The sequence below is a fragment of the Trichechus manatus genome, unplaced genomic scaffold (genome assembly GCF_000243295.1).
Source record: "Trichechus manatus latirostris isolate Lorelei unplaced genomic scaffold, TriManLat1.0 scaffold00006, whole genome shotgun sequence".
NCBI lineage: Eukaryota > Metazoa > Chordata > Mammalia > Sirenia > Trichechidae > Trichechus > Trichechus manatus.
Window position 1 is genome coordinate 35,221,021 of NW_004443942.1, and position 23,506 is coordinate 35,244,526.

The 23,506-nt window shown below is 39.2% G+C and overlaps 1 protein-coding gene across 1 annotated transcript; it reads left to right on the forward strand.

The window, feature by feature from the left end:
- Positions 1 to 723: 723 nt before the first annotated feature.
- Positions 724 to 14,353, forward strand: LOC111821968 (very-long-chain 3-oxoacyl-CoA reductase-like). Its single transcript, XM_023738534.1, has 3 exons — positions 724 to 1,031; positions 12,481 to 12,630; positions 13,139 to 14,353. Exons 1-3 carry the CDS (start codon positions 999 to 1,001, stop codon positions 13,241 to 13,243), a joined length of 288 nt encoding a protein of 95 aa, XP_023594302.1. The 5' UTR covers positions 724 to 998; the 3' UTR covers positions 13,244 to 14,353.
- The last annotated feature ends 9,153 nt before the right edge of the window (positions 14,354 to 23,506 follow it).

Here is a 23,506-nt window from a genome sequence, read left to right on the forward strand (position 1 = left end):
TTGTGGAGGCACAGAATACATCTCTGAAGGCAAACTGACCATTTACACATTGAAATGAAGCAAGCTTTTAAGGGAAAATGAACAAAATAGGATACAAAATAAGAACTTGCATTATGTCAGGGAGGGAAAAAGAGCAAAACACTTGCCTTCTCTTTACTTAGCTATTTGTCCATTGAAAAAAGCTACTGTTTTAAAAAACTTGACACTAACCATCCCTTCCTCCTCAATCTCATTGTTTTCTGTATATCTGAAACATACAGTAGGCATGTTTAAAATGACCGCCATGTTTCTTGAGTGATTGTTGAGCACCAGCTTCTTATCCGTTCTGCTCCACTGACACTATTACTAGTTGAGACACTTGTAGAATCATTAATGATACTTTGCATTTCAACCCTGAGGTTGAGTCCATATTTGACAAAATGGTACTTCAAATTCTACAAATAGATATAAGGTGGTATTTTCAGAAGAAGATAGGCCATCACGTTCGTCTTTACACTTCTTGGATCTTTCCATCCCCAAGGTCCAAGAGGATGCTTGCTTTTTTCTTCTCTGCACTGACAACAAAATCCCCATAGAGCAGAGCTGAGCAGAATTCATATTGCGTTTCTACTTGAGTGGCAAGTGGAGAGAAGGAATGCATCCTTTGTTATATAATAAAAAAATTTTTTTTCTTGGAAAATAATTTTCTGAAGGAAAAAAAAGAGACAATTTAACCTTTCCCAGTTAAATCAAAATTTGATCTGAATACTATATTTGGTAAGAAAATAGGTATTTTAGTCACAGGTAAAAACAACTTGAGGTTTTATTTTAGGGTTCCTCCTACATTTGAAAGAAAAAGAATGATTAGAAATTAGACCGTTAAATAGTTTATTATTATTATTATTATTGTTTGTTTGTTTCCATGGCGACAAATTAGGCAGATTGATGTAATGTGTGTGTTTTCTTCTCACCCCCACCTCTTCTAGGCTTTTGTAGATTTCTTCTCTCAGTGCCTCCATATGGAGTATAAGAGCAAGGGCATCTTTGTGCAGGTGAGTAGAGTTTGTTTCAGTTGAGTATCCCTGTTTTTGTGTGATTTCCACAGCAACTGTTGCTGTCTTGGCAACAAAAGAAAGATCACATTCCTAACTAAGTGAATGTGACATTAGCACACCATTAAATACACAGTTGAGCTTAGATGTTTAAAAATCATCCCCTAGAATGTTTAAGTAGAAATACCTAAAATAGAACTAAATGCAGTGTAAACAGTTGAAGCATAATTATTATCAATTCTCATGGTCTTGTTTTGAGAGAATTAGACTATCAGTATCTCCTAGCTGCCAGGTGTATGAGCGTGTGCTGTGACTCTGTTTCCAAAACCAATGTGTAAAAACTACACGAGAGAGTAGAGAACTTAATAAAGCCAACTTTGACTAGAGTGGGGATGACTGCAGATGCCAGGATGATATAGGTGCAGTGGTGATGTTTGATTTTAGCATGTAGCTAGCAGATATGGTGCTGTGAAAGTACAATACAAAAGGGGAGAGGAAACAAATGTAGGAGTTGTAATGGGTGTCTATCACAAATCATCTGTCGTTCAACACAAAGAAATAATAGTGCACAGGATTTCCATTTTTTAAAATGTCTTGGGAAAAGTTGCAGTTCTTACCCTTTTCCTGCGCCTGTCTGCCCCCACATCTACATGCAACTGGTGTTCATTATTATGGCTTTCATTACTGTGAGGCTAGTATGTTGCTTTGTACACCATGAAGCCCCAGATGATCAATCATTGTAATAATAGCAAATATTTGAGGGGATACTTTTGCCAGGCACAAGGCTAATAAGCACTTTACATGTATCATCTCACTGCATTTCATAATGCTCCCATGAGATAGTGTGATGATCATCTACTTTTTCAAGTTTTGGAAACGGGGACTTAGGTTAAACACTTGCCCACATTGAATGAGGACTCAAATCCAGGTCTGTCTGGCACCAAAGCCCTTCTTCTCAACTACTAGGCTACTTGCTCCAGGCCTTTAGGCATCATGGACAGCAAAGAACAGCTATTGAATCCCTCCGCGCTCGGGCAGTTATTGGGCCACAGAACTACAGGGGACTTGGCTGCTTAGTTTCATTTCCTCCCTTTTATGGGCCTAAGTGTTATCCGGATCTAGCTTCTAAACTTTTGTATACTATGACTAGATACCGAAACTAAGTCACCCACAATGAGAGGAAGTGGTAGTAAGAGGAATGGAGGGTGGATGTTTCCTCATCTTCCAGGGTCAACTTAGAGCCCGCTTCATCCAAGCCCCAACCTGAGGTTTGGCCCAAGGGACCCTTAGGCATCATATTCATTTGGTATTATTCTCGTTTGCAACTTCCCGTATTTATAGGTTACACTGGGGAGGACAGGGTTTTCCAGAATCATGAATGTTATGCTGAACCACCATAGTCTCCCTCCCCCACTTCCTTGACACCAGTTATTTTAACACTGATTAGCTAGTCACTAGAATCTGCTGTGTAGAATGTGTTGTATTTTGGTAACAAAGTGGTAAAGCATTTGTGGAACATAAGGCATCACATGCCATGTGATGTACCATTTTCTCATTCTGATGACTCTACCGTAATCAAGTTATTAATTTAATAATTTTTAAACACCTTCTGTGACTAGGCAGGAATCGTAAAGGCCCATTGGTAGGTGACCTATAGGGAGTATGATAAGAAACTACAGGTGTTTCAATGACACGAGGTTAGTATTGGGCCTTGTGAGCATAGAAATTCTGTTAAGACAACACCGTCTCTTCTCTCATTCCCACAGCTTGTTTCCCTCCAAATTTTTTCCTCCAGATTCTCTACCTATTAATCTAGTGTGACTAGAAGCCTCTGCAAAGACATATTCGCATTTGTCTTCTGAAATGTTTTACTTTGATAAACTTTTATGTTTCCCTAATAAATGAATTATCAGTTATATAATTTCATCAATCCTTGTCTTTCTCCATATGAATTCATTCAAGGTATAAACTTAGAATGAACTGGGGAGAAAATAGAAACTCAAATGTTTATGAAGGGAAGTGCAGTTGTCTGTGTGAGCACACATCAGAATCCTGAAGTAGACTAGAATGATAATCTCCTATTGATTCTGAATCGAAGGGCAAAATAGTCTGGTCTAAATGAAGCTCAGATTTAAAAATTATTTTCTTTGGTGTTGTTTTATATCTGAAAATTTTTTGGACTATGTATTTATCATCTGATCTCACCTTCCTCCATTCCATCCCACATACTGTTTCCTGAGTGCTCTTGTTAAAATACAAATCAGAAAATGTTTCTTTCCTTTGTCGTCCTCCAATGGCTGCCCATATGTTTAGGATTCCACAAGGCCATCTCCTCTTGTATCACTTCATCATCCTACCCTGCATCAGGCCGGAGTGGACATTGTGGTTTCCACTATATCCTCTGCCCTCTGAAGTGCCCATGACTGTTCCTCCTCTGGCATGCCCTTTCCCCAACTCCTTCCACAGCCACTCTCCACATTTCCTTCTCTGCCCCATTCACACCCAAGCCTATGGTCCCCTTATCCATCTCTCATGGCTCAGGTCACAATTCACCTTTCCCAGGAAGCTTTATCTCAGCCGCTTGGCACATGTAGTTACGCCTTTCCTTCTGCTCTCATGCTTGGCACTCTCTGGCCCTTTCCCCACTACACCTCACTGTATTCTTGAGAACAGGGACTTTATCCTGTTTGTCTTTTATGCACGTGTAATCCATGGCACACTGGAGACCTGACTTAATGCGCAGCACTCAGAGGACTCTGGTTGTGTGAGGTCATGCTTTGCAGTACACTGTCATCTGCTTTGAATGTCTGAGCTTCTTCAGTTGCCTCTAGTCTTGAACTTTCTCTGTATTTTCTGTGTCTAGAGAACATCCAGGCCAATCTTATGTTGCCAAGTTTCAGTTTCTTCTAATCTTTGGAAGGAAAGCTCTCTTTTTTGGGTCATCTTCATGTGAATGTATATTAATTACTCTTTGTGGAGGAAGAGAGTATAGTTTTTCTAATTCTAGATTGTTTTACATGAATTCTTTACTAACATTTTCCCTTTACTTCCTGCTCCCCATCTTTCCCTCGTCTCCTTTCCTATAGTTTTGTAATAGCATTTAAAGTTTGCTTCAAGAATTCATATTTGCCATTATATAAGCATTTCCTGAAAATACAGATAAGTAGTATAGACAACAAGTAATATAAATGCCCTGGAGATAAATTATGGGCCTGGTAGAGACTCTGTCTATTGATTTTGAATAGTACATCCTTGAGTGAGCCTTATCAAGTATACTCTGATAGTAACGACTATTTGTTCTTAGGATTGCCTTATAATTAAAGCCCAGTCAAAACTATGCTTAAACATTTCAAAGGGCAAAATCATAAGTAATCTGATTGGTTAGGATAGTGGGCCCTAGTACCTGGCTGCTTCTATCTTCCCTGTACAGACTAGCCATTAATGTTGAGCAAGTATGAAATAGCTGCCTTCCTAAGAACATACTTCTTGAGCTCTTATTCACAAGCTGCCTTTGTTTTTGTTTGTTTTGTTTTAACATTTTATTTGGAGTCATTTCATATCTACAGAACAGTTACAAGAATAAGAATAGTGCAAAGGACACCCTAATACTCCACCCAGATTCACTTCTTTTTACCCTGTTTGTTTTATCAATGGAGAGTAAGTTGCCTACATCATGGTCCTTTACCACTAAATGCTTTAGTGGGTATTTCTTAAGAATAAGAATATTCTCTTATATAACCACAGGACAATGACCAACTTTAGATTTAACACTGATGCAATACTGATTTAGGCACTGGGAGTACAGTTGTGAACAAAAACAGAGTCCTTAATCTCACAGAGCTTACATTTTAGTGGGGGACGCAGACTATAAACGTTCTAAAACGTACACAACAGCAAGTGATGATAAAAAGGAAAAAGAAAAATAAATTCAGGTAAAGGCAGAGATGATGAAGCCTGTTCCTGTAGTTTGGTTGGTCAAGGAAGGTCTCTGATATGATCACACATAAGCAAATTTCTGAATGAAGGGAGGAAGCTAGCCAAGAGGATATCTGGGTGAAGAGCCTTTTAGACTGAGGATCAGCAAGTGCAAAGGCCCTGAGGTGGGAGTGTGCTCAGTGTATCTGAGCAACAGCAAGGAGGCCAGTGTGGCTGGAGTGCATTGGGTTAGGAGGGAAGAGGGTAGTAGGAATGGTAGGACATGCAGTTAGAGAAGTAGGGGGAGGGGGTAGCTAATGTGGAATGTTTGAAATCAGAACAGAACATTGTAGGCCATGGTAGAAACTGACTTGATTGGCACCTAACAACAACAGTATTTTTTATACCATCTGTATTCTAATTTTTGACCCTATAATCAAATTCTGTCTAAACCACACCCATTGCCATTGAGTTGATTCTGACTCATTGGAAAGAGTAGAACTGCCCCACAGGGTTTCCAATGCTATAAATCTTTACAGAAGTGGATTGCCACATCTTTCTCCTGCAGAGCAGCTGATGGGTTTGAACTGCTGACCTTTCGATTAGCAGCCCAGCGCTTTAACCACTGTACTACCAGGCCACTGAATTCTGTCTAGGACCAGATATTGTATTTAGTTGTCTTGTTGCATTAGTCTCCTTTAATCTGGAGTATTTCCACAGCCTTTCTTTGTCTTTTACGAAACTGACATTTTTGCAGTCAAATGCTCTGCCCCTAATCTATACCCCTGAAACTGACATTTTTGAAAAGTACAGTTCTCCTCTCCCACTTTGTAAAATTGAACATTCCTCACTTGGGTTTATCTGATGTTTTCTCATGGTTAGATTTAGGTTATGCTTTCCTAGCCAAAATATTACATATGTGATGTTGTGTGCTTTTCAGGACATCGTATTCGGAGACACTCGGTATCCATCTGCCCCTCGTTGGTGATGTTGATTTTGACCCTCCAGTCAAGGTGTTATCCCATTTCTCCACTTGCACTAATAAGCAGTCTGTGGAGGGACACTCTAAGGCCATGCAACTATCCTGCTCCTTGTCATAATTTCCCCCTCGACCCACTGACAATTCTTCACAAACGTTCCTTATGAAGAGGTTTTTGATGATAAAGAATTCATGAAGCCCTGTTGAGTCATTTCAAAGCAAGAAGTCATAGCTAAAGCATAGTCACATCTTCCTTAATCCTGGCTGTCGCTTTATGAAGACACATTTGTCATTAGTAGTGAGGCAGTGAGGGAAGGACAGTGAGCTTGGAGTCAGCTGACCAAGGTTTTATAGTTCTGATATCACCACTCAGTGGTGGTCTGACCTACAGAAAGCTGCTTCGTCACCTGGAGCCTTACTTTCCCTTTCTGGAAATATTTGCTCTGTTCGCCTCTTAGAATTGTGATGATCCAAATGGTATGACTTACATGAAAACACTGTAAACTGTGAAATGATATGTAAGTGTGAAGAGAGGAAAGAAACTTGTTTATTGAACATCTGTAATATGCCCCATATTTTCACCTGTTTTGTTATCTCATTTACCATAGACTTGAACCTTGTCCCATTTGACAAACAGGAAACTAAGGATCAATAGGAGTCATGTAACTTGCCTAAGGTCGGTTCAATTTATCAACAGTGAATGCCAGCTATTTACCAGGTCCTTAGCTAGACAGTGGGAAACAATGGTGAATTAAGACACAGTCCCTGTCCTCAAGGCATACACAGAAAGAAAAGACAGACGTGAAACACATTACAACAACAGGGGATATAGTAAGTACAGTATATATATAGTATTACACATTTCTTCGGTCAAGAAATATTTAGAGGGTACCTAATAGTCTGGCAATTGGGGATACAATGGCAAAGGAGACAGATGGAGCCCCTTCTGTGATAGAATTTATATTCCGAGGAAGGGGGACAGGCAGTAAGCAAGTAAAGATGTCTTGTCTTTACGAAGAAACTAAAGGAGAGTGATGTGTTCAAGAATGTAGGAGAAGGCTGGGGAATTCACTGATCTGGGCTTGCAGCCTGGGTTTGAGTAACTCCAAAGTCTGTGTTCTTTCCACAGTGCCTTTCTGTTTCTCACAGAGCCGTTGCTCCACGCCATACAGTTTTCTTCCTTTGAGTCTGGGAAGCCAGGTCTCTAGAAATGCTATCAATGAGAGGATCATTTGTTAACTGAAACCATCCCACAAGGTTTACTTTACCTGACTTTACCAGAGGAAAGATGAGGATGCAAGTAGAGACTGCTTAAACCCAGGGGAGAAGGCAGTTGTAGGTTTCAGCTGGTTTGAAATTGAAGTGGATTTTCTCTTTTTCAGCAAGCAATTACAAAAGAATACTCCATTTGAATTCAAATTTACCATCATGGAGAAATCCTTTGGGCCCCATCCTCTTAAGTTAGAACCTTTCAGTGCCTTGGTCCTCTTTGATGAGAGTTAGTGGTTTTGTTAATCCAGTTAAAAATATAGTTTTAAATCAGAATAGACTACATTTGGTTTCATCTATGAAACTTAGAAAATAAGTAGGACAAGTTGGGATGCGGGAGAAAACAAAATTCAAGTTTTTTTTTTTTTTAATTTAATGAAACTATCAGAATATTATTTAAGAAGATATTCCTCATATATTTTGTTAAAATATTTTGTTGCTTAAAGTAATTATATAGATCTATTGGGCTTCAAAGAACTAGAAAGCTAAGTGTTAAGAAATGGCTACTGGGATTGAAAACACAAGTCTCCACCTATTCTTCTTATTAATAGCTGATGACAATAAAAGAAGGTAAGGGAGTGTGTCTTTAGTGCAAATGGAGTCTAAATAGGAAGAACTATAAGGCAATGTGAAGATTCTCACAGGAAATATTCATATCTGGTCAACGGTACTAATTTTGAGAAATGACTTAAGAATAGTAAAATCAGTACTGCTGGGATAATTGGACTTAGAACTCTTCCAAACAGGTGAATCTCCATTTTTGTCACTGATAATGTCTATTTTTCTTGGCCGTTTACAACAGTTTTGCACCATAAGAACTAAAAACTTGAGAGGTTCATTAGTACATCCAAGCCATATCAAATCTGTGTCCAAAAAGACCTGAGATATCCAGATGGTCACCTCAACAGTCAGATATTTTCTATGGAAAATGCTTTCATACACACGTGTTATAGGATATAAGACCTCAGACAGCCAAGTTTTTCTTTCCAAATTCGTTCTGAAAAATATAAAAACTTCAGAAAATGTACAAAATAATTGCCAACACTCACCAGAGTTCCAGTCCCACACTCTTTAACTTACAGTACTTCATTCATAGTATAGTAGGGAAGATGTGTTATCCCCCAATTGCTAAGGAAGAAATTAAGACTCAGTCATTGAGTTTTTTGCTTAAGATCACACAACTAGTAAGGGGTCAAACTGGAATTTGAATTCAAGTCTGTTTGATTTCAAAATTAATATTGTTTTCCCCCTATAATCTACTACCTCTTTCTCTCATACCGCAAATTCAATCCATCAGGAAATCTTACTTTTATCCTCAAAATATATCCACAGTCTGACCACTTCTCATGACCTCTGCTGCCACCACTGTAATCTGAGCCACCGTTATCTCTTGCCCTGGACTATGTGCAATATCCTCCTATCTGGCCTCCCTATGCCAAGCCTTGCCAATAGCCCCAATAGTCTGCGCATAGCAGCCAGACTGATCTCTTTAAAAATCAGGTGAAAAAAAAAAAAAATCTCTTTAAAAAAAAAAAAAAGAAAGAAATCAGGTCATTTCACTCCTCTGCTAAAAATTCTCCCATGCTTTCTCATCTCTTTCAAAGTAAAATCATAAGTTCCTACCATGGCCCACAGTGTTCTGTTCTGATTTCAAACATTCCACATTATCTACGCCCCCCCCCCCACTTCTCTAACTACATGTCCTACCATTCCTGCTACCCCCTTCCCTCCTAACCCATTGCACTCCAGCCACACTGGCCTTCTTGCTGTTCCTCGGATACACTGAGCACACTCCCACCTCAGGGCCTTTGCACTTGCTGATCCCTCAGTCTAAAAGGGTATTTATCCACGTATCTTCTTGGCTAGCTTCCTCCCTTCATTCAGATATTTGCTTATGTGTGATCATATCAGAGGCCTTTCTTGATCAACTGAACAGCAGGAACAAACTCTTATCATCTATCTCTGCCTTTACCTGAGTTTATTTTTCTTTGTCCCTTTTATCATCACCTGTACATTTTAGATTTTTTGTTTATAGTCTGCAAGCCCCCACTAAAATGTAAGCTCTGTCAGATTAGGGACTTTGGTATAATTTGGTATAATTTTTTTCTGGACTACAGCAGTGGAACATGAGCCCTAATAATGTTCTTCAGTGCTGTGGATAGTGAAATGTTCTTTTGTTCATGCATCCAATAATTATTAATTCCACCCTTACTATGTGCCAGGTAGTGTCCTAAGCAGTGGGAATATGGTAGTGAATAAGACCATGTCTTCACGGAGCTTACATTCTAGAAATCGATGCCGTTCAGTAATTGGACTTACTTTTCTGTACTTTTCAGCTTCTATCCTGCCACTGTTTCACTGTTTCCCATGTTTGAACCATATAGAACTACTTGCAGTGCCCTGAAAACATCATGCTCCTACTGTTCTCATTGCCCCAAAATTGTCTTCCCTTATTTCTTTACCTGGCAAACTCCTCCACTTCACTTAAGACTTAGATCAAAAGTTCTTTCCTCTTGATCCTTTCCATTCTCCACGAGGCCTTGCTCACTGCCTTGTTTTTAAACCGTTGTGGAAATAAGTAAATACCCTTTCCAGAAAAGAATTTACGTTTCTTAGTTGGAAAAAAAATAACCTGAAATTCCTGAGTGTACATCTCTTGTCCCCACCCCCAAAGCCAGGGATTCTCTAGACCTTCTCCGTGATTTAACTGAATGATGAGTTAACCTGTGGCACCATCAAGTGGTTCATTTGGGCAGTGCAGCTTAAGTCTTCCACAAGACCAAAATAGTCCAATTTATGCCATATATATGTGTATGTATGTATGTGTATATATATATATATATACACATATATATATGGATAATTTATGCCATATATGTATTTTGGATCATATATATAGGACTATTATATGTATACATGTACAGTGGTTGAGAGCTCAGCCGCTAATCAAAAGTTCGGCAGTTCGAATCCACGAGCCACTCCTTGGAAAACCTATGGGGCAGTTCTGCTCTGTCCTATAGGATCAACAGCAATGGGTTTATATATATATATGTATACACACACACACACACACATATATGACTATTATATGTGGAAGAGCCCTGCTGGCACAGTGGTTAAGTGATACAGCTGCTAACCAAAAGGTCGGCAGTCCACCAGCTGCTCCTTGGAAACCCTATGGGATAGTTCTTTGTCCTATAGGGTCGCTGTGGGTCAGAATCAACTTGATGGCAACGGGTTTGGGTTTTTTTGGTTTATTATATGTGTGCATGTATATATGTAATATATATATATATAAAGAAGGAAAGAAGGACTCTGGAAGGTAAAAATAATTATAACTGAAGGTATAAATATTAGACTATATTTATCTCAACATGCTCAAAGCTTTACCTTTAGTAGGCTTGTAATCTATATATGGGAACATTTTTCTCATAACCCAGAAATCTGAGACAGAGAGATGTGAAATTGTTTGCTTATGTTTCTTCATTATTTGAGACAAGATTATATGCACGCATATACCATTTTGCTTTGTTTGCTACTCATCTTTGCTTGTGAACAGACTTTAGCTACCCCATGTTAGAGCTTACTGAACTATGCATTTCATACTTTGTATTAGTTGGAGATATCTCTGATCTATGTGCTTTCATATTACTATATCTTGCAGCAACATGGTTTTAAAACTAAAACAGAACTTTTTGGCAAAAGAAAAATTTTTGCTCATAAAGTGAGGAATATATGTATAGTGATTGTTCCAATCAACATATTCTCAAAAAATGAAAGTCCCCTAATCAAAGTTAGCTCAGATATCAAAGTACTATGGGGAAGTTAATTTACTTAGTGTGGTTTTATGGCTGCAGGAACTGAGACAGAGAAAGATGGAGAGTGACAGTGGGTAGGCCCTTGGGTTCTTGGTTGTTAACAAATAGCTGAAGTTTCAGACCACCTGTTAAGGAGGGTGGGTTGTATTCTTTGACTCAAACTTGGGAGTGGGAAAAATATTACTTAATAATGGCCTCCCCATATCCGGGTACATACAAAGAAGACATACAAAGAGACATGGGGAACACTCCTAGGTCTCAGCAGGAAGGAAATCCATAGTCTGAAACACATCTTAGTTTTATTTCCACCTCTAGTAATGGAGTTTTTGCTTTTTACTACCATGTATTGACCACCTCTTCATTAAAAAAAGTATCATTTTAATTTATACCTTTTCCTTTCACACGTGTAAGACAAACAGAATACACTCACTCTTTTGTAGGCAACTATGCCCAAGTTGGAGCCCTGATGGCACAGTGGGTAGGATCTCAGGCTGCTAACCAAAAAGTCAGCAGTTCAACTCCACCAGCAGCTCCTTGGAAACCCTATGGGGCAGTTCTACTCTGTCCTATAGAGTCGTTATGAGTCGGAATCGACTTGACGGCAATGGGTATGCCCAAGTTATTTCAAATTACAGAAGGACCTCTTGTATCATGACTCATGACTTGTTGTAATAGGGCTTCCATATATTTTATGTTGAATCACATCCCCAAAGTGTAAAAACCATCAGCTCTAAAGAACTGAACACTAGTTAAGTTCCTCTAAAAGGTAGTGTTCAGATTTGTCATCCCACACCAGCCCTGTAAGGTAACTTTTAGTTACCCGAGTTGTTTCTGTATTGTTTTGCTGTTCCCCCTGCCAACATGGAAAAAATAAATATATATTTTTAAAAAAGGAAGGTGGTCCTATCTTATCAATAGGAAAGTTTATTAAACTCAGAAAAAGAATGGTAAGAAACTAGGGAAGGAAAGTGGTAACCCAAGGCTGAGAAAATGAAAAGTTTTTTTGAGAAGGACCAAAGCTGACAGAACAAGCTTAATTAACTGTTAGTTACGGAGAGAATTTAGGAGGATAAAATGTCAGAAATCTCCTATTTGGTGGTTCTGTAACAATGTTCAATTTAGTCAGGGTAGAAAGAGTATCCCATCCTGACTCGTTCTGCTCTCTAAATTTCTGTTTAATGCCTTCCTTTTTAAACTTCAAAAAGATTTATTTCTTCTTATTTTTAATACCTTTCCTAGTCTCAAATTCTGTTACTGATAGATTGATGTGTTACAATTTGTTTTATGCTACTATCATATGTTCTTTCAAGCTGGCTTTAGATAGCTGTTTCTCTCTTTTTTTTCTCTCTAAAGATACACATTTTAGATTTCATCCGAATGGTTCTACTAACAAGAACAAGTATCACTGAATTCTGAGTTTGTGGCCTTCCTATTCAATGACATGTTATGGGGGGTGTTTCCTTTCTAGAGTGTCTTGCCATTCTTCGTAGCTACAAAACTGGCTAAAATCCGAAAGCCAACTTTGGATAAGCCCTCTTCGGAGACATATGTGAAGTCTGCAATGAAAACAATAGGCTTGCAGTCCCGAACCAGTGGATACCTGATCCATTCTCTCATGGTATGTAAAGTTTTAAGTCCCAAAACAGTACTTTCTGGTTCGGAGTTCTCTTTTCCACAGAGTCACAAAATAGTACGTGATATACTAGCATATATACCTTGTCTGGACATACTAACAAGGCATCCCTGTTATTTTTCTAAACTGTACACAGACAACTTTAAAATCTACCTATAAATAAAATAATAGCTGTGATAATAGGCTTGGATAGGGAAGCCATGGAGTTCCTGGGTGGTGCAAACAGTTAATGTGCTCAACTGCTAATTGAAAGGTTGGAAGTTCAAATCCACCCGGAGATGCCTCGGAAGAAAGGCCCGGTGATCTACTTCCAAAAAATCAGCCATTGAAAACCCTGTGGAGCACAGTTCTACTCTGACACACATGGGTCGCCATGAGTCGTAATCAACTTTATGGCAACTGGTATGGTATCTAATAAAACATAAGATCATATGCTTCAATTTAGCCCAAATTGTAGGCAATAATTACATATCTCATCTTTTTCTTTTCTTAGGCCTCAATAATCTCATCCCTGCCTTCTTGGATTTACTTGAAAATGGCCATGAATTTGAACAAGTCTACGCGGGCTCGCTATATGAAGAAAACCAAGAAGAATTAAGCACTGATGACTGCATTGAGTACCTTCACCAGATGCCCTAGCCTCTGCATGTGCACCGCAAGGCACTCTCTTGCCTCCTAACCCTTCAGTTGTCCTTTTGATTGTTACTAACATGGCTAAATGTTGCATAATTGGGAGGAAAGTTAAGTTGTTCTTAGGATACTACCAGGAGTTATTCTGAAGTTTAATATAAATGCTCATATCAAATGGATATCAAATTAATATTAGCCAGAACAGCTTAATGGGAAGGGATACAAGTACAGCAAATCACAGAATCATAGTGTCAGACAAAACTCAACTCTTGCACCTGGTTCAAAATGCCAGTGATCATTATCCTTCTAGTTTCTCTGAAACAGACTTTAAAAAGTAATGACTAGCTACTCTCTTTTGTTTCTAACACTTTGAGGGAAGGGAGATTAGTTGGTATTATTTATGGGAGGACATACTGCAATTTACATAGATCTCTGTAAGGTCTTCTAAAAGTATGTTCCAGTCTGTTCATTTACATGAAAGAATAATTTCTCAAAGGTAGCTAATGGCATGAAAATAATTCATGAAATAATGGAGTTGTTTCTGACACATGAAACCCACTAATATATGCTTTCCCCTAACGCATATTTCTTTTCAGTTTAAATGTGTCTAAATACTGAAAGCTATATGGTATGATTTATGAAGGTAAATGGACCAAAATGTACTTTGAGACTGGCAGCCACCTATGGTGCCACTGACCCAGGAAAGCCCGGGCCCTCACTGCTAGCGCTCACATGTGTGAAAACAGGCTACTCCTCTAACAATATCACAGAACTGGTATTACACTTTTTAAATCAGTACCCTATAGGTACTGATATAATTAGTTTTAATAAAAGATGATATAACCACGGTGTTGATTGAAAATACGTTTTTTGGTGCTTGAAATTAAGGCCATGTTTAGATTGACCTGAAATAAAGACTTAATTTGTATCCTGCTACAAAACTTTAATGGAGAATTCACTAAGAACTAATCCAAGATTGTGAAACTTGTAACACAAACCCTTACCTAGGCTGTGTAAGAGATTTTAGCACCCAAAATGTAGGAAGAACATAATTTCAGAATAAAGGATAATCATTTAAATGGAATCAGTTTGACTTTATGAAAAAGACATTGTTTACCCTTTTTTCTCTCTCTCATTTTGTCATAGAAATGTGTGTGTAAAAACACAACCTGATGATTTGGGCAGCGTTTTATCTGCTTTCACATGTTGGTTGGTTCGTTGTGGTTGCTGTTTTGGGTGGAGAGGTGGTAGAGAGTGGAAGGATTGATTTGCAAGGATACAAAATGCTTTGTTTTCTTTTATCCCAGTTAGGAAATAGTTGAATTCTGGATAGGAAATCCCTTAGCAATTTGAAAACTTCTGAACTATGGCACTTACTGCTTCAACTTGGCAAGCATCCCCTATACTTGACACTCAAGGATACATGAAAATGTGTTTTTCCAGGCACATGAAAAGAAAAATTGTACCAAAAGAGAAACCAATGACTCCTAACCTTCAAAATAGTGAAGCAAAATCTTTAGACTTAACTTTATGCTGACTTGGTTTTATGTTCTTATGTGGCTAGGTGAGGCTTAGGACCCAAAAAGAGTAGGGAAGACAGTATTGATTATATATGTGGAATTAGCTTACCTCACAACACAGAAAACTGGATTTTAATTTATTTCATCACACATAATGATGTGTGTTCTGATTTGCCCTGCGTCAGTCATGCACTCGGGATAACTAAATGCTGAAGGTGGTGTGGAGCCCTGGTGGTGCAGTTAAGCGTTCATCTGCTAACCAGAAGGCTGGCAGTTCAAATCCACCAGCCGCTCCTTGGAAACCCTATGCAGCAGTTCTATTCTGTCCTATAGGTTTGCTATGAGTCGGAAATGACTCGACAGCAATGGGTGAAGATGGTGTTACTGCTCTTCATTTCCTCAAATGTGGTCCTGCTCTAAAGAGATGAATTCTGAACTCTCATTTGATATTTATTTCATTGAAATACAGTAGAACTGAAGTTTAAATAGAGTGAACATTGATGCCAATACAAATGGTGCTGATTCAGTGTGGAAGAGGAAATTTATTGTGATAATGGTATCTTACAGGAATGAAACGAGCTTAAGTAGTGCTATAATTTCTTAGCTCTATTGACACCAAAAATTCCTGAGGTATAGGTCGTCCTGCATTCCGCTACTTTGCTCTGTGGTTTACCAACATCAAAAGACATTCTCAAAGGTTTTAATATTTTGGAAACCAATTGAGTAAAAAAAAAATTTAAAGGCTCACCACTTTGTGACTTTCTAATATTTTTATATTATTTATGTGTCACTCATTTTGTGACAAACATAAATAAGAGCAGAATTTAAGTTCCCTTGTGGACATATGTCTTCTTTCTATTGATATTTATAAGGCAAAATCTAGAAATGTAACGTTGTTATTGCAATGACTAGCATGAACATAAACATATTAGGTTATTAAAAATTGAAACATGATGAATAGCATATTACTACTTTGTCCACTTTCCTCTTACATGGGTCATTAAATAGCAAGCAAAATGGGTAATAAAAATGGCAATCCTAAAAGGATGTAAAGCAAGCTTGTCTTCAGTGTTACTAAGTTTCCAGACATACCATTATCTGCATTTACTGGGTGCCAGCCATGTGCCAGTTACTCTTTTGGGTGCTAAACAAAAAAACAGTACACAGACAAAAATCCTTGCCCCTATCTGAGCTGAGGAGGCAGGGGTTGGGTGTAAAGGAAGGAGACAGATAATAAACGAAATAATGTAGTATTAAGTACCACTAAGTGCTACAGGAAAATATGAAGCAGGGTAAATAGGATGGGGAATGAATGTATGTTGGGGTTGGGGTAGGGGTTGCAATTTTAAATAAGGTACTCAAGATAGCCTTACTGAGAGGTGGCCTTTGACCAGTCTTGAGGAGCCTTTTCACTATCTGCAGGAAACGCATTTCAGGCAGAGAGACAGCTAGTGCAAAGAGCTGAGGAAAGAGCATACCTGGTATGTTCCAAGAACAGCAAGGAGTCCAGTGTGGCTATACATATTGAAGTACATATGGGGTGATATTCCTGTATTCTCAGGATTTATGTTTCAGGATCTTGCTTTAGTTATTACTTTCCAGTATTAAATTGCCTTTACATTCTTGATCATATTGCATTAACTTTATATACTGCTGAATTCAGTTTGCTAGTATTTTATTTAGGATTTTTATATATATACTTATGAAATTGGCCTGCAGTCTTTCTCTTACTTTTACTGTCTGGTTTTAGTATCAAAATTATAATAACTACATTAATAAGCTGGAGAGAGTTGCCTATTTTACTATTATCTGGAAGAATTTTAGAAGATTGGAATGATCTCTTCCTTGAAAGCTTGTAAAACCACCTGGCCCTGGTATCTGTTTCTTATAGTGGTAATAAGATTAAGACTATTCAGTGGTATAAGACTATTTAACATCTCTATTTTTTCTTGCATCAACTTTGAGAAAAAAAAATTTTTTTTTCCTAAGCATTTGCCCATTATAGGTTTTTTCCTAATTTATTAGCATAAAGTAGCTCGAGGAATTTCCTTATTAAACCTCAGCTGGATATTTGCCCATGAAAATGGTGTGAGGGTGGTGTCTGACCTCCTCCCTCTTCACAAGGGTGAAGGAGAATCAAGATCAACAGCCCAAGGCTGATTCCTATGAAGCAGAGGTCAGACATGCCTTCTCTCTCTCTACTTCTCTGCTGGGTTCGATAATTCATTGCAGAACTCACAAACCATACTCACGATTATGGGGTTTATTAGGGAAATAACAGTTACAATTCAGGCTCAGGAACACTCAGGATACAGTTCTTCCATCAGGACAGCCTCTTCCCAGCCGTGCTCACAGGCACACCTCTCCCTGGCCCTAGGCCTCTGCCCAAAGGCACTCAGCTTTCTCTCTCCATGGGCTGGGAAGTCCACAGAGATGTCTCCTGCTGCTGAGTTCTTCCTGATAGGTCTCTCCTGCCACCGTTTCTCACCATCTTCAAGGTTACAGCTCGCTCACTCTCTCTCAGTCTCCTGCTTCGAGGAGATTCTCAGCGTAGAAATCCTGGGTCCAAAGGACGTGCTGGTTCCCAGCTGTTCTTCCTTGGTGGTGGTGAGTTCCTCTCTTTCTCACCCCTGGGATAGCTCACCTCAAGCCCAGCAAGATGGCAAAACTGACAAATCTCTTTGGTGAGCCACAATTAGCATATCTGCACAGTCCTGCCCAATCACTTGGGTAGGAGTTACAAGACCTTGGCTAGAAGGGCCACACAAAAGTGATCCATCACACCACAGTGCTTATAATTCCTTTCCTAATATTGTTTATTTGTGTCTTCTCACTTTCCTTTTCTTCACCATTTTGCCTGAAGTTTGTCCGTTAGTTTTTTCAAAGAACCAACGTTTGGCTTTGTTAATCTTCTCTGTCCCTTTATGTTCTGCTTTTTGAGTTTATTCTGTCATTTTTCTTACTTCGTAAATGGGATATTTAACTTATTAATACTCAGTGGTTTTTTTTGTTCGTTTTTGTTTTTCCTATTCTTACACAAGCATATAAGGCTCTAAATACTTGAACTGTCTCTTTTGCTGCATCTCACAGTTGTTTACGTGTGTATACAGACACGTGTACATATACTTTTTTTCAGTGCTAATATTTTTAAATTTATGATTTCTTTGATCTATGAATTAGAAATGTGTTTTTAAATGTACAGACTTGAGGGTTTTTATAAATGTGTTTCTTTAAAAATAACTTGTATTAATATCACCATTAATATGGCAATTTTACACTATATGCATCCTAATACGATGCACTGAAGATACAGCACCACTTTTGTGGTACTCCTGCCCAAAACACATAACCTGAATATAATATTGACGTCTTAGAAAAATCTAATTGAGAGATAGTCCACAAAATAACCTGCCCATACATGTTAAAAGTTTCAGATTAAAGGAGACTAAAGATATGTGTTAACTAAATGAAACACAGATCCTGGATGAGATCCTGGTTGAGGGGGGAAAAATTAAATTTTTGCTATAAAGGACATATTTTGAGACAATAGCTGATATTTGAATAAGGTCTGTAAATTAAATAGTATTGTAACTATTCATTTCCTGATTTTGATCATTGTGCTGTGGTTACTTAAGAGAAAGTCTTCTTTTAGGAACTGCACACTGGGATATTTGGGGATAATGAGGCATTATGTATGCAACTAAATCTCAAAAGGTTCGGAAAAAAAATTTGTACAGAGAAAATGATAAAGCAAACGTGGTAAAATGTTAACATTTGCAGAATTAGGTGAGGGGTGTATTCTTTATACTATTTATTATTTATGCAAATTTTCTGTAAATATGAAATTTCAGAAAAAAAAGTTAAAAATATCTTGGTACTGATTTCTAACTAATTGCACTGTGGTCAACAAACATGGTGAGTATGATACAGGTTGGGCAAATTATAACCTTTCTCTGCCTCAGTTTTGCCATTTGAAATACGGGAATAATTGCACCTATCACATAGATTGTTATTAGCATAAATTAATATATATTTAAAGTGCTTAGAACCCAGCCTGGCACAAAGTAAAAAAAAATACACATATATATACACACACACACATACATACACCTAGAGTCCTGGTGGCACAGTGGTAAAGAACTCAAGCTGCTGATCAAAAGGTTCAGCAGGTCAAATCCACCAACCGCTCCTTGGAAACCCTATGCAACAGTTATACTCTGTCCTATAGGGTCGCTATGAGTCAGAATCGAACGGGTTTTTTTTTTTTTTTTTAATTGGTGCATATCAAGTGATTAAAGCAGCACTTGGCACACAAGAAGCTCTCCAGAAATGTTAACCAATATTATTTGCTATTATATAAATGTTGCCTACTCTTTTTAAGGGGGTAATGTGACTATCAGAATACCTTTGTGACTATCAGAATACCTTTGAGCCATCTGAAATGCTATGTACTTTAAAACCTTGATGGACATAAATCCCTATTCTACATAAATCCTTTGCTGATGGCCATACCCTCTAGTGATCTCTCCTGTCCCTGGATTTTTGTCTGCTCTCCTCAATTTAACATCTGGTTAGACTGTTCTTTAATTGTACCTCACATAGTTTATATGGTCCACCTGAAGGAGATTTGGGTTCAGTCTCCATGGCTCATACTACCTTTTATTTCCTGCAGCATCAACAGTCGTGCTGGGCATTGAACAAGAGTTCCTCTCTGGAGTCTGGCGGACCGTTCTCCTTATCACCACTGTTTAAAGTTGTTTGAGACATAAAAGCATTCATTGCAAACAAGCTGCAGAGCTAGCAGGCTCCCTTCCCACCCTCCTACCCTCAAGCTGGGAGTTGCTAAGCCTTTGGCAGTGAGACATGGGTTGGGAATGTCTCTATGTGATACCTTCAGTGAGAGCCATTAGCATGATGTGCCATTATTTTCCTTGGATTGGATGTTCTCAGGAATACAGCAGCAGGTGCTCCACAAGCTGCACATGATTGAAACAGGGAAAATTTGGCAAGAGTCTGATGTGAAAATCGGCAACTGAAAATAAGCTGCAGTGTGTGGTTCACTAAATCATTTCTAAGAGCTTCTAGCACTTTATCAGTTTTGCTGGTCTCCGGGATGAAATAACTGTTGGCTGGAAACATCACCTGCAGGAAGCAAGCAGCTGGAAAAGCTAGAGAGAACCTTTGCAGGTTCTTGCAAAATGAAACCAAGGCATTGTTAAAAATGAAAATTGCATTTGCAGAGAAGTGGCACAGTGGCTACTTCAGACCTACTAACCCAGAAGTTTGATGGGGGTGGGGCCTGGAATCTGCATTGTTTACAAGCACCCCTAGTGATTCGGATGCAGCTGGTTTCCAACCGTATGCTGACAAATGCTGTTTCAGAGAAGAGGCAGGACAACCAAACCAGCAAAACCTACAGGGACTCTTGGAGGACTGTCTCAGATGAAGAGAAACAAGAGGAAGCAAGCAGCACAAGAGTGAAGAGTCAGGAGTAGTAAGGACCCAAATCAGAGGCAAACTGATTACTTCCAGTTTAAGGCCAACCCTGGGGCCAGCTACTTGTTTAGCCATTGCTCCCAGTCCCTGATATTATCACCATCACACTGTAACAGTCAAGATTCAAACAGAAGATAGAAACTACATAGCAATTTGGGCAGAAAAAAATAGTTAAAGAATTATTAATTATCATAAGGGGCTGCCTACAAGGGGAAAAGGTACTGCCACCACCCGTCTGTCAGTTTGTCTTACTGTGGTGGCTTGCGTGTTGCTATGATACTGGAAGCTATGCCACTGGCATTTCAAATACCAGCAGGGTCACCAAGGGTGACAGGTTTCAGTGGAGCTTCCAGATAAGATAGACTAGGAAAAAAGGCCTGGAGCGCTTCTGAAAATTAGTCAATGAAAATCCTATGGATCACAACAGAATATTGTCCAATACAGTGAGCTGCCTAGGTTGGAAGGCACTCAAAATACACAGTGGCCACAACAATGGACTTGAGCATGCCAACGATCATGAAGATGGCACAAGACCAAGCCATGTTTAGTTCTGTTGTACGTGGGGTCTCCATGAGTGGGAGCCAGTAGATGGCAACTAACAACAACAAAGAGGAAAGGAGAACTCAAAAAATACAGGAATAGCAGATACAGGGAGCAGCCACTACCTCTAAGTTGAGGCAGAACACCAAGGAAGAAACAAATGCGGAAGAATTTCCACCTTCCAGAGTTGAAATCTAAACCTCACTGAAGAAGATGTGGCCATGGCTCACTGGATGGCAGAGAAGTTTGCTGAGGTGCTGTGGCAAGAGAGCTCACTGGTACATCTGGAAAGTTGCCCACAGGAGGTGCCAAATGCTCCTGGCCACCAGGCACTGCAGGGCCAGCTGAGAGGAGCACACTGGAACCAGGAAGAAGAGGGGCTCTTCTTCCTCCAGTGTCCTTTCAGCAACCTCAACTGATGAAGCTTAACCTTGTGCCAGCTGGCATGGAGAAATATTCCAGTATCACAAGCAGAGCACTGAAGGGAAGATTTGGAGCTGAGAGGCAGTGAATGGATTGGTAACTGCAACAGCCTACTCCTTTAACTGCTCAGTTTCCACATGCACCCTTCTACATATATTTGAACTTCTGTAGAACACAATAACCAACAAGATATAGCTATCTTTCACATAACTGAAGTTCTCATCCTTTCCCAAAATGAGGTTCCAACTCATGACTGTTAATTACACCTCGAATTCAATGACAATCCCACTGAATAGTCTGCTACCTAAAAACTAAATTGTAAAAGTGATCTCCAACAATGTATACACAAAATGATACTGGGAAGAAGGAGCGAGAAGAAGAAAATAGTTGGCATATGCAAATAAACCCATACTTTTAACGAGAAAAACACACAAAGCTCATACAGTCTTTGTTTCTGTTATTGGTTATGAGATCATAATTGATATCTATGGCTTCTTCTTCCACTTGTTAGGTGCTGTCGAGTCAGTTCTGACTCCTAGCGACCCTGTGTACATCAGAACGAAACACTGCCCAGTCCTGCAGATCCTCACAATCGTTATGCTTGAGCCCACTGTTGCAGCCACTGTGTCAATCCATCTCGTTGAGGGTCTTCCTCTTTTTTGCTGACCCTCTACTTCTTCACCAAGCATGATGTCCTTCTCCAGGGACTGATCCCTCCTGATAACATGTCCAAAATATGTGAGACGTAGTCTCGCCATCCTTGCTTCTATGGAGCATTCTGGTTGTACTTCTTCCAAGATAGATTTGTTCGCTCTTTTGGCAGTCCATGGTATATTCAATATTCTTCACCAACAACACAATTCAAAGGCATCAATTCTTCTGTCTTATTTACTGTCCAGCTTTCGCATGCACATGAGGCGACTGAAAACACCATGGCTTGGGTCAGGCGCACCTTAGTCTTCAAGGTGATGTCTTTGCTTTTTAACGCTTTAAAGAGATCTTTTGCAGCAGCAGATTTGCCCAATGCAATACGTCTTTTGATTTCTTGACTGCTGCTACCATGGGTGCTGATTGTGGAGCCAAGTAAAATGAAATCCTTGACAACTTCAATTGCTTTTCTCTGTTTATCATAATGTTGCTCATTGGTCCAGTTGTGAGGATTTTTGTTGAAGTGTAATCCATACTGAAGACTGTGGTCTTTGATCTTCATCAGTAAGTGTTTCAAGTCCTCTTCACTTTCAGCAAGCAAGGTTGTGTCGTCTGCATAATGCAGGTTGTTAATGAGTCTCCCTCCAATCCTGATGCCCTGTTCTTCTTCATCTAGTCCAGCTTCTCAGATTATTTGCTCAGCATACAGATCGAATAGGTATGGTGAAAGGATACAACCTTGACGCACATCCTTCCTGACTTTAAACCACTCTGTATCCCCCATTCTGTTCGAACAACTGCCTCTTGATCTATGTACAGGTTCCTCATGAGCACAATTAAGTGTTCTGGAATTCCCATTCTTTGCAAGGTTATCTGTAATTTGTTATGATCGACATAGTTGAGTGCCTTTGCATAGCACAGGTAAACATCTTTCTGGTATCCTCTGCTTTCAGCCAGGATCCATCTGACATCAGCAATGATATCCCTGGTTCCACGTTCTCTTCTGAATCCAGCTTGAATTTCTGGCAGTTTCCTTTTGATGTACTGCTGCAGCTGCTTTTGAATGATCTTCAGCAAAATTTTACTTGCGTGTGATATTAATGATATTGTCAGTAATTTCCACATGCAGTTGGATCACCTTTCTTGGGAATAGGCAAAAATATGGATCTCTTCCAGTTGCCTGGCCAGGTACTGCCTTCCAGATTTCTTGGGATGGATGAGTGAGCATTTCCAGCACTGCATCCATTTGTTGAAACATCTAAATTGGTATTCTGTCAATTCCTGGAGCCTTGTTTTTCGCCAGTGCTGTCAGTGCAGCTCGGACCTCTTCCTTCAGTACTGTTGGTTCCTGATCATATACTGCCTACTGAAATGGTTGAACATTGACCAACTCTTTTTGGTATAGTGACTCTGTGTATTCCTTCCATCTTTTTTTGATGCTTCCTGCGTTGTTTAATATTTTCCTCGTAAAATCCTTCGGTATTGCAACTCAAGGCTTGAATTTTTTCTTCAGTTCTTTCAGCTTGAGAAATGCTAAGCATGTTCTTCCCTTTTGTTTTTCTAACTCCAGGTCTTTGCACATGTCATTACAGTACTTTACTTTG

Excerpts from the sequence above, each read along its gene's own strand:
- LOC111821968 (XM_023738534.1), top strand. The coding sequence starts at position 999 with ATGGAGTATAAGAGCAAGGGCATCTTTGTGCAG. Across the intron at positions 1,032-12,480 it reads GCAAGGGCATCTTTGTGCAG|AGTGTCTTGCCATTCTTCGT; the intron begins GTGAGTAGAGTT and ends TTTCCTTTCTAG. Across the intron at positions 12,631-13,138 it reads ACCTGATCCATTCTCTCATG|GCCTCAATAATCTCATCCCT; the intron begins GTATGTAAAGTT and ends TTCTTTTCTTAG.